Source organism: Mytilus californianus, unplaced genomic scaffold (assembly GCF_021869535.1).
Source record: "Mytilus californianus isolate M0D057914Y unplaced genomic scaffold, xbMytCali1.0.p SCAF_6, whole genome shotgun sequence".
Taxonomy (NCBI): domain Eukaryota; kingdom Metazoa; phylum Mollusca; class Bivalvia; order Mytilida; family Mytilidae; genus Mytilus; species Mytilus californianus.
The window spans coordinates 80,473,007-80,485,243 of NW_026262712.1; the positions used below are offsets into that span (position 1 = coordinate 80,473,007).

The 12,237-nt window shown below is 32.7% G+C and overlaps 1 protein-coding gene and 1 long non-coding RNA gene across 2 annotated transcripts in view; both read left to right on the forward strand.

Annotated features, from left to right (window-relative positions):
* Positions 1-12,237, forward strand: part of LOC127704195 (uncharacterized) — a 112,680-nt gene that overhangs the window by 16,608 nt on the left and 83,835 nt on the right. The window contains exons 3-4 of the mRNA XM_052208131.1: positions 1,659-1,720; positions 3,133-3,215. Coding sequence (XP_052064091.1) covers positions 1,659-1,720; positions 3,133-3,215 — 145 coding nt within the window. The remainder of the gene's footprint in view (positions 1-1,658; positions 1,721-3,132; positions 3,216-12,237) is intronic.
* On the forward strand, positions 8,876-10,799 carry LOC127704213 (uncharacterized). The gene is made up of 2 exons (XR_007983185.1): positions 8,876-9,140; positions 9,710-10,799. It is a non-coding gene; the product is annotated as an uncharacterized LOC127704213 (long non-coding RNA).

Genomic DNA, 12,237 nt, shown 5'->3' on the forward strand with positions numbered 1-12,237 from the left:
CCTTAAAATTCACTGTATAAACATGATAAATGAATATAAAGGTTCAAACAAACAATTAGTACTTTATCAGTAGAATCCTTGTATCAAATTCAAGGTTATGTTGTTTTTTTAGTTAACCTATTTTTCCACTATTTCTGTTACAATATATATGATATATATCCTTTGTGGCTTTGAATTACTATTATAATGCATATTTATGATTTATTTAGGGAAATTAAATACAGAAAACATGTAATAAAAAAAAAGTATTTTAGTAGGGCCAAATTCCCCTGAATTTATTTTAAACCATGACCATTTCCAAAAAGTCATTCATTTTGAATAAATTTATCGTATCTCAGTTTCATTTGTGTAAAGACTATTTTGAAAATTTGAATACTAATTAGAAACACTTACAGATGGCAATTTTGGAAGATTTCAGAAAGATTGAAAAGGACATTTTTACCCAAAACCAAAATTCTATGAGCAATGATTGCTACATGTACTGTTTTTCTTATACAAATGGCATTTATTTTGGTAATGGATGTCTCTTTTAAAAAATTTCAAAAACATATACAAATTGCAATATCATGTCAAAATCAATGGCAATGTATACAGTAGCGCAGAAGAATATTTTGATTTTAAAGATATTTGTAAAATTGTTGAAAATTTTGTATCTATAATAATAATAGACTCTTTTTTTATCAAAATTTTGCTAGATAACCCATTCAAAAACCAATTTTCTGTCATAGTTGTCTTGTATATGTTTGGATTTGAATTTTGTAACACAAGGCATATTTTTTAAAGAATTTTTCTGAGCATGTAGAATTAAAAATGAAAAATGGCAATGATAGCATAAAAGAAACCTACAGTCAAAGAAAACAATCAATTTGGCATAACAATTGGATGAAGATGTCATAAACATTTCTTAGAAGGTTTAAGGTATTAGACCATAATCGAAATGACTGTAAAATATTTATAATTTTTATCTCGCCTGCTACAAAAGTTGTGAAAAGTGTGACATAGAGATGCTAATCTGATGGTCACAGCATAAATTATTTGTTTAAAGCATTATATTTGAAAAAGGTACAAATCCTGGATGCTTCATACCTTGTATACAGATGCCTTATGTCACAAGGTTCCCTTCTGTCATATATCCATTATCCTTGACCTTTATTTCATTGTTGAGTAACTACTTTGATAAATAGTTTGTTTTCATGATGAAATTTTCACTTATAATGAATAATAGGATAACTATATTTGGTAAATTTATGGAATTCTTGTAAGGTCTGCATGTCTGTCGGATAGGATTCGCCCGACCTTGACTTCAATTCATGGATTATACCCCCCCTCATCCAGCTGTAAATCTATTGTCAGGTGTCTATAAAAATAAGATCTGGTATTATTGCCAATGAGACAACTCTCCACCAGAGACCAAATTACATAGAAGTATACAACTATAGGTCACTGTACATGACCTTCAACAATGAGCAAAACCCATACCACACAGTTAGCTATAAAAGCCTCCAAATGACAAATGTAAATCAATTCAAACGAGAAAACTATACTAACCCATATGTTGATATTTCATGCAGATGACAAGGAAATAGATTATAAATGGAGAAAAGGACTATCTCAGATGTATGAACCATTTTCACTTTTACTAAATTATTTGATTTTAGGGTAGTCCATAACACAGTTACTCTTTGCTGTGATGGTTATTCAGGAGCAGATTGTGATGAATGTATGTATGTTATGTTACAGGAACAACTGTATATGCTATAAACCCACAGGCCAGGTTTAAATTAACCTATACTTATGGATACATCAAAGTCACTAAAATAAAAACAACCAAACAAAACGAAACAACACAATTCTACTATTGTCAGAAACAAAAAAAAAAGAGATATGTGAAATCTTTGAAAATGGAAAATTTGAAAATAGTCTGAAAATAAATTTATCCATCAACATATACATTTTTTATTCCCACGCCGTGGCGGAGGAGGCATTTAGTGTACCTTCTTCCGTATGTCCCAAAATTAATTTCAGTTCTCTAACTTAGTTTGTCTCAACCAAATGATATGAAACTTATACACAATGCTTATTAGCACAAAACACAGATCATGTTTGAATTTGGGTGGAGTCACTTTTATCGTTCTGGAGTTATGTTCCTTTATAATGTTGCATGCAAGCAGGGTCATCATCTGTGACCCATGGACACATTCTCCATTTATTTTGGCTAATTCTTAGCTGAATTAAACTTTCCTTGACTTGTTGATTATTTTTTTATAATCAACCTGTGGTTTGTTTGATCTCAGTTCTTCATTGGTCAAAATTCAATTATGATGTCAAATGTGGATCGTGTTAGCGTTCCAACCTTGAGCTTGGGAGGTTGTAGGTTCATACCTCAGCTGAGTCAAACCAAATGAATGAAAATTGGTATTTGCTTCTCCCCTAAGCATGCAGCATTTAAGCTTCAGAGCAAAGACTGGTTGGTCCTGAGTCAGAATACTGTCCCAGTAGACAGCTGACTGTTACCTTTTGATCTAGTAAGATTAAAATCAATCTCAGCATGTCTGTCTAGTACAAAGCTGGGTATATATTCATATCACATTGTTATGTTTTCATCCTAAATATGCATTTAATTTGCCACTGGGCATTAAATTGCCATCCATCCATCAATTATGATGTCAAATTATCTTGCTCTCCGCTGAATTTGCATTTGTGAAGTCACATAGATTGACTAGAATTTTTTGCCGAGCATTGAACAGAAAGATCAGGATTGTCTACGTATTGTCTAAAATCATTAGTGAAACAGATTTAACCACCTTACACCTTTGTTATACAGCTCATGATTTGTTCAAGTTTCTTTTATGTTTTATTATTTATTGAGTTATTACATCTAACAAATAAAAATTAATCCACAGTATTAAAGTTGCTTTAGACAGGAAATGTTTTTTTCTCAAATGCATTTGATAAAAACTGGAGATTTATTTGTCAAAAAAAACCTGAAAGATTATGCATTTACTATGAAATCTGACGATCATGGAAGAAATTTATCCCTGAAGTATTTCAATCATATATACGACATAATAGCAGATTTATGTACACTGTGAAGTGTAAATGGTCAATAAATGATTATCTTTTATTTCACAGTCACCTGTGATGAAAAAACTGGCACAGATGCTTGTTCACTAGTTTATGCCGATCCCATCATTATATGGCCTAATGAAAAGACTGTAAGTATATAAGTATATAAACTTCAACTAAAAAAACAAAGAAACATGTATGCATTTGTCACAGTACATATTGGAATTCAGTAGGATTCAGAATCCTTTAAGTGCAAATCGGATTCCAATATCTACTAGTAGAAATTGGAATTCTGATCTAATCTAATTAAAATTCAGTACAAATAAGAATTCCAACATATACTGATAGGAATTGGGATATCCAGATTTTTACCTGGAGGATCCTGGATTGTACTAGATAATTACAAAAAAAGACAGAATAAAAGAAATATTTTGATTTCCTTTATAATGAAATAAACTGATATAATCAAACATATTGAAATCAAAAAAGTAAGGCCTAAATTAAAATATTGTTTGGTTGCCCTTTACTGACCGACCCAATAAATTTGTTCCGACTGAAAATCTTTTATTTGTATTTTCAGGCAATTTTTTTCTTTTTAAATTGATTATTCGTTCCTACCGAAAATTTTATATTTGTATTTACCGCTCCAAACTTTTTTACCAAAATCCTCTGGTTTTATCTAGTATCAAGGGAGTGTTTGCAGCATTGGTTTGAAATCAACGTTGAAAGGTTAGAACGCATGACGAACGTTGCCCTGTGTGTCTCAATACTTGAAGAGCAGGGTTCATTCAAGTCCAAAACAAAATTATCAACTTTTGTACAAAGGAAATTTGGGAAGGTAATGTAGGGGCTGCTTTTGGTGATCCCGAAATCCCGGACTTAAATTTGTCATTTCACAAGCTTATATTTTTCCCATCTCCCCCACCTCAAAATGTCTAGATCCCGAATCCATGTTTAATAGTTTTACCCCTATTTCACGAATTCCTGGACCTAAAAATGGTCAATTCCAGAGTCCCAATAAATGGCCTACCCCTCGCCAGTCCTCCTCCACCTCTCAGGCCAGTTCTGTTCTTGTCAAATTTTAGTCAATTCTGGAGATATATTTCCCATGAAAGGTGATTCACAATAACTATATTTCCAAATCAAATTAAAAAAGAACAACTTCCAGTAACTTGACATATTATTTATATACCAATTCATGAAACAAAGGCCTATAAAGTGGAGATTAATTGGCAGTAAAATCGCCAAGTTTTTCCATACAGACCATTTATAAATGTCATGTAAAATACAAGTTTCAAATCTTGTAGAATTTTTATATGGAACAGACCCAGGATACTTCTAAACACTCTAGAATTAACCGGCTCTCAATGGGTTGAAAGAAAAATAAGACAAATGCTTAGTATTAGCTCTTCCAACTTGTTGCAAGACGTTGATGGGGAATGCACTGCTTGGCAGTGGCTTTATATTCTAGTCAAATATTGAGATTCTTTTGATTTCACAGTTATGCCTCAGGTAATTGTTAGTATGTGAATATATAATGTTTTCATTTCTGACAGGGATTGAAAAATCATTCTGTATATTATTTCAGTCTACCAATAATATTGAAAGATTATGATAAACAATAAGTTATTGAAATCTAAAATGTATATATGAATTTATAATTAGTGAATCTTGCAATGCCTTTCTCTTTTTGTTTACTTCAATCAAGAGCAGAATGATTCTTCATACCCCCTGTTTGGTCTGCAGCACTAGCTAGAACCCCCAGTTTCTATGTGCTTAGAGAGACTGCTTATTGATCCATTGTACTATTTTGCACTGTGACTCCCAACATGCAGATATGTTATAAACTAACTAGCGTTCTACAGTGATTGATTAAGGAACATGCATATACTACAGTGTGCATTTAAGCCGTGCAGGAATATGTGCATACATGTTTAACCCCGCCGCATTTTTACGCCTGTCCCAAGTCAGGAGCCTCTGGCCTTTGTTAGTCTTGTATCGTTTTTAAAGGCAGTGCTTTAATGCCTTTCTGGTTGCCGTGTTAATCTTTCTTTCCGCGATATCCAACTTATCTACGTGGGGGGTCATTAGGCTCCAAGTAGATCCGGAAAATGTTGATTCTCTCCTCTTCTTATTGTGATATAAAATATTTTTGGTTTCATTTCATTTACATTGGGAAATAGTGTTTTGTTAGTTTTAAAAACTTTTGATATTTTTGTATTTTACATTATAAGCAGTCAACCGATTGACAAACTAGAATTATTTGAATTCCGTGTGGAAAGAGGTCGGGTTAATTTCGAGTGTTATCTACAATCTAGATGTTTATAAATCATTTCAGTCGTTGATATAATAATTAAAGGTCGACTGAACATGAATTATATTATACAATTTAAAGCGCATTTCTGTTTATGCACGTGAACCCGTCTAACGTTATTGTTATTTCGCAGTTATATAAAGTAGCAAATTATCGTTCCTGGATAGGTGGCGCCATGGTAGCCGATCCTGTTCTTCAACTTCCGGTTTCTGCACTGTGCAACTATTACAGTTGCATTTTGAATTAACGATGCCAAGTACTTCTTGTTGTGTACCTAGATGTCATTTAAGAGGAGGACATGCATTTCCAAATGACTTAAAAAGAAGGAAAAGTTGGATCAACGCCTTGGCCCATACGCAGGTTGGACGAGAACACGATGAAATCGTGGAGTCCATCCCAATCAGCTGTTGTTTGCAAGGCACATTTTACTGAAAAAGACTATGTGCAGGAAACTATTCATGGTAAAACTCTATTTTCTTTTTAAAATATATAGTTATATATGTAATCGCCATGCGAATAAACCAAAGTCTGTTTACAACCGCAATTATTGTTTTAGAATAAAAGGGGGTGGTTAATTCCAATTATAGTTATCTCATACCATTGCAAACTCGTACCAATGTCAACTCGTACCACTAAAAACAAACTCGTACCATTGCAAACTCGTACCAACTTATTTAAATGCATTCAAATGGTGTTTAATGATGAATAAATATTTAAATTTCACTCAATACCTCATAAGTCTGTAAAAAGTATACAATTTGAAATCACAATGTCATTATGACCAATTTATAGCTGATTTTTCCTTGGCTAATTGGATTAAGAAAACTCAAGGATACGTGGCCTACTTCAATTCGTCCTAGTCCTACTCGGGTTGACTCGATGAATTGTTGGTTCCCTTAAAGCTTTCTGATAAACGGTCTAGGTGTATTAATGGGTTACCGAGCGACGGACAGACAGTCAGATGGAGAAAATTCAGTGTGATGTGCTGATGTATCAAACTCTCCCGTGTTAATGTACGCCCAGAAATCCTACATAACATGCATAAGTAACATTGATATGGTAAAGTGAATGTATATTTTTGTAATAAAAAACATGCAACTCCAGTACTGCCAAGTTTTCATGAAGCAAATGTGTGAGATTTGGCCAAAATGCCGAAATTAATTTCTGTTCTATTTATAAACATCACCGACAGTTAATATACACATGAACAAAATATTAGTTGATGCCAAAATACAGGCAAAAATAAATTCCCTTTGTCAGCCACTTTCTTCGGCTGTCAGATGTCAGTTATTTTGTATCATACTTTTCTTTGCTGGAGTGCTTGACGCCATTTTGAAACTAAAATAAACCTGCCCCAACCCAGGATTTTGAAAGCAGAGAAAACTGCGCACCTTATAATTAGCATGACTTTTATCCGATGAAAATCCAGACTAAAATAAGGCGTAGGTACTTTAATTCAGTCACGGAACCGTGGGTGTGTTCTAGTATATTTTTAATGGTACGAGTATGCAGTGGTACGAGTTCGCAAGGGAATGACTTTGCAGTGGTACGAGTTGACTTTTAGTGGTACGAGTTGACGTGGTACGAGTTTGCAATGGTACGAGTTAACTTGCTTCCGTTAATTCAAGACGTCATAATTTTTTGGATTACGATTCAATGTGATCTGTTTGAGATTTTTTGGTGCTTGCTACAATTATAATGATTTCTTACAAGAGGTATATCATACTGAGAATTATTTTAGCAGTAATTATGCTAATGTAGTAATGACAGGAATGCATAAGCTATGCCTCATAGACTTTCTTGAAAAATATCAATGACAATGTTAACAGGAACAAAACAATGACATGCTCTCATCTATATTATAGTTATTTAGGTACAAACAATGTATGTTTGTTGCATACGTCTCTCATTGTTTGTCCTTTGGATTTACATAACATACATTTTGATGTACATTGAATCAGGCTAACATAGTTTTATCCAGATTGTAATATATAAATCTAGTTAATATTTTGCCAGGTAGTACAAAGTATGCATTGCTAATGGAAGTTCATTTAATTATAAAAAAACTAATGTTTTATAACCTTTTTCAGGGCGCAAACCCACCATACAGAGACTTAAGTCTACTGCCATTCCCAGCCTATTTTCCTGGACCAAGCAAGAGACTGAATCGTCCGCAAAAAGAAAAATCAGGGCAGTTTCCTGTGAAAACAAAAGAACTAAACTTGATGAATATTGTAGTAGAAATCTAGAGGAAAGTTTTGATTGTAAAGTTGGTTTTCCTGAAGAAGTCATTCATACTGCAGACAGGATTTATGACTGTCCACCACCAACTCAGCCGAGCTAATGTTGAGCTTCACAGATGGAATTACGCAAACACCATCAATGCCTATATTTTCAGCAGAGAATTTTGAAATGAAGACACGTGACACAGCCACACACTTTTATACCGGTTTAGAGTTGTATACTAAATTTTTATTTGTTTTGACCACACTTGGTCCAGCAGCACATTGTTTGAGATACATAAATTTTCAAATTGATAGGGTGTCATTTGAAAATCAGTTTTTTTATGACTTTGATGAAATTGAGGCATTATACAACCAACTTTGAACTGTCTAGATTCTAGATTGAAACTAGTGTTAAGAATATTGTGTAAACATGGATTGTTTTTAAGCAGTTAAGCTGCTTTATGCGAGCACCCCAGATTTGTGTTCTACCCAATAAATGCTGAAATATGTGCCATTGTTATTATCTGGCTGGCTATTATGTTATTTATAACTAATTGAACACTTTTTTCATACTTTTTATTCTGGAATACAAAAAATATGACCAGAAAAACCTTAAATGATCGTCGAACCACCCAAAAGTTTTGAAGTTGCACATAGAAAGTAGTGCTCGCTTGAATTCCTTATGTAGATTATTATCCCCTGTGCTTTTGGCTAAGATGTCAAAGAGCAATTGTATGAAATATTTAATCGCCGAAAATCTCTAATTACAAGTCGTTTACATTTGCTAAGTGGAAAAAAGCGCAGGAATATTGTATAACGGCTGTGACTAATATGACACGGTGTTAAGTCTCAGTTGGCGGTAATTTTAACTTCGTCGACAAAACGTAAATCAAGGACGTTCTAAATTTGGTGGATTCTGATAATACAAAGGTAATTATTATTAATCATTTTATTTGATTGTGATTATTTAAATCATCTTAATTAAATGTATGCTCATTTGTTTTCTTGTTAACACTATTCCGTTTATCTCGTAAATGAGCTTCATGCTTGTCAAATCAAGTTGTTGTTACTGTTAATGAATGAAATAAAACTAGAGATCTGATTGGTCGATGTCAAGGTCATTTCAAGATGGTTTCCTTTGTGTTTTTAGTTCAGGCTTTGTTTGGTGTTACAGACTGCTACATGTGCTTTGATTTAGCTCAATGTGCTTCAAATAATATTGAGATTAAAACTTTAAAAATTATTTTCTAAAGTACGGCTTTATTTAACTTCCAAAATCGCATATTTTTGTAAAATATTAAGTCCGAATTTGTGACGCGTCTCACACCGTAATTGTTTTTGATTTACAAGGACTTTTCAATTTCCGTATTGAAAAATACAACTTTTTCGATGTTTCTTTTTATGAATTTTTCATATTTAAACACTCGTGAAGTGTTCTAGAATCATTTCTATGCGTTTCCTTCAGCAACTTGATGCTGGTAAACGACTTTTCCATGAAAATACGGCAAAAAGAAATCGCATGATACGAAAAGAAGGTAACGTTAACGTTGTCAACAAGTTGAAGTTACAAACAGTTTTTTTCTTAATTCCTATTACAGTTATTTAAAGTTGAAATAAATGGGTTTTTTTATTATGATATTAGTAATGGAAGACAGTGAAACCGTTATCAAGATATTTTAATTCACTTATAATTTCAAATAAAATTTAGAATGGAAATAGGGAATGTGTCAAAGAGACAACAACCCAATCAAAGAGCAGACAACAGTCGAAGGTTACCAACGGATCTTCAATGCAGCGAGAAACTCCCACACCCGGAGGCTTGCTTCAGCTGGCCCCTTAACAAACATGTATACTAGTTCAGTGATAATGGACTTCATACTAAAATCAGAAATATACACAAGAAATTAAAATTAAATATCATACAACACTAACAAAGGCCAGGGACTCCTGACTTGGGACCCTAGAGAATTAAACATTAATTATCACAGCATCAATGAAAATGGACAAAGCTAATACATAAGATTTTAGACATGAAGTTTTTTTGCTACATTGTATTTGTCAAAATAAGCAATATTATACCTATTTGTATTTGTTTCTGTTTCAGCTTGATTCCAACCTTTGACAATGGCTAATACTAGAAGAGGCAAGGCATACATGTACATGTACAATACATGATTCTCTGTAGCACCTGGATTATTTACAATAATTCCATAACAGCAATGAAACTCTAGACTACTATGATGTTATGTACATGTATATCTACATTTATGATCAATGTTGAAGATTGTTTATGCCAGGTCTCATCATGTCGACTAGTCCGACAAGTTTTGGTTCAGCTTTCTGACAGGAATAATTATAAACTTGCCAGCAGTAACAACACATGAATATTAGTTATTATTAAGTGCGCCTATCGGTCTTGCAATTTTTATTATTGTGCACTAAGAAGTATGCCTAGTAATCCAAAACTTTTTGCATGAAGTTATATAAATATAGTTGGAATTCATGATATTGATGCATTGTGCAGAAACATGAAATATTTTAGTTTGTATTCTTAACAATCCAAGAGTAAGGTTAAATTGTACCAAGGAGAATTACTTATTACAATAATTACGCAGCAGTATTTTGATTGTGGATTCTTTTCAATTTTATTATTTACTGAATGCATATTTGTCACTTGTTTAATGCCTTGTTCAAACGTAAGTTTAATTTGAATTGAATGCGAACCAAATTCACACAATATTCTTTTTTTCATTTTGAATTGAATTCAAATCTAATGCGAATCGAGTTTGCTAATCGCGTTCACACACTCTTCTTTTTTTAATTCGAATCTAATTCAAATTGGCTAATTTGCATTATCCAAATCTCTTTAGAAATACCTTTTTGGGTTAATTCGATTAAACTTTGGTGTGAACACTTTCTAAATTGTAATTCAAATTAAACTATGATAGATTAATTGATATTTTGAATTAAAAGTTGACGTCATTTGGACAGTAAATCGATTTTGACGCGTATTGCAATTTGAAGTAGAATTTACATGTACATTTGGACATTAAACATGTTAAACTTTTCGAATGGGTATTAAACTATAAATTCAAATCAGTTAATGCGAATCGAATTCGAATTATGTTTGAACACAGCATAAATATATCAAAGAAATGAGGAATATAAAATTATTAAAAAAAGATGGCCAAATATTTGTATTAATTTTGTTGCAATTTTTGTCTTGCCTTGACAGAGTTGAAAAGAGAGACATCTATATATATATAGGCATGCTGTTTTGGCACCATCAACAATGTATCAGTTTGTGATTCTGTGATAAGGTCTAGGTTATGGTAGGTCAATGATATTTGGTAAGCAGTTGTGTAAGCATAGGCACATTTCATTACCATGGAGGATATTTGGCCCCACCCTCTTAGTCATGGTCTATTGACTTTGAAACTTTGCATAGTTTACATATGTATAAGTTTGTGATTAGGTCATTTTAGGGGGAACCAATAGTATTAGGTCAATGCCATTTGGTGTGCAGTTGTATAAACTTTGTCATTACTAATTTCGATTGAGATTATTTGGCCCGCCCCCTCAATCATGCTCTTTTTACTTGGAACCTTATGTTACTTTGAAAATTCATTTATCAGCTTTTGATTAGGTTAGTATTAGGGAAACCAATAGTGGTAGGTCAATAATAAAAATTAATTGGCATGCAGGCGTAGAAGCATTAGTATGTCTCATTTCCATAGCGGATATTTGGTCCTTACCCCTCAGTCATATGCATGATCTATTGACTTTGAAACTTTTACTTAGTTTACATGAATTAGTTTGTGATTATCATGATGATGTCAGTTTAATATTACCAGTAATCTTAAGTCAAAGCTATTTTGTATGCAAACGTATTGGTATTTAAAAGGTTCATTTCCATGGATATTATTTAATCCATACCTCCTCATTATGGTTCATTGACTTAGAAATTGAATTTGTGTTAAGGTTTGTTTAAAGGGAACGACTTATGAAAAGTCAATGGTATTTGGTAAGCAGTTGTATAAACATTGGCACATCTCATTTCCATGGAGATTGTTCAGCCCTATACCATCAGTCATGGTTCATTGTCTTTGAATATATTTTACATGTTAAAGTATTCTAAAGTATTCCTTTTTTAATTGTAACATTTGCATAATCAAAATAACAAATAGGCAAAACATGTCTCTCTGTGAACAGCTTATTATAGATTAGACATGAACAATTATTATAAAAATAAGAAGATGTGGAATGATTGCCAATGAGACAACCATCCACAAAAATTCAAATGAAGTGGATGTAAGCAATTATAGGCAACCGTACAGCCTTCCAAAACATATGTTGCATCATTGCTAGGCCATTTTAACAACATAAGCATGTATTGTAATATAATATACAAGAAAATTACACCACTTCAGATAGTTTCAGGTATGATTTGATAATTGTCCATAGTACTAGTGGCACCAGCTGATCCAACTAAAACTGCTAATATGGCATATTCAAACTCTAGTACATAGTGGAATTAAACCATATATACACCACTGTTGGACACCATTATTGAAATTATTATTCTGATAAGAATATTCCTCCATGCAGCCTGCAACAATTAGCAAAACCTAT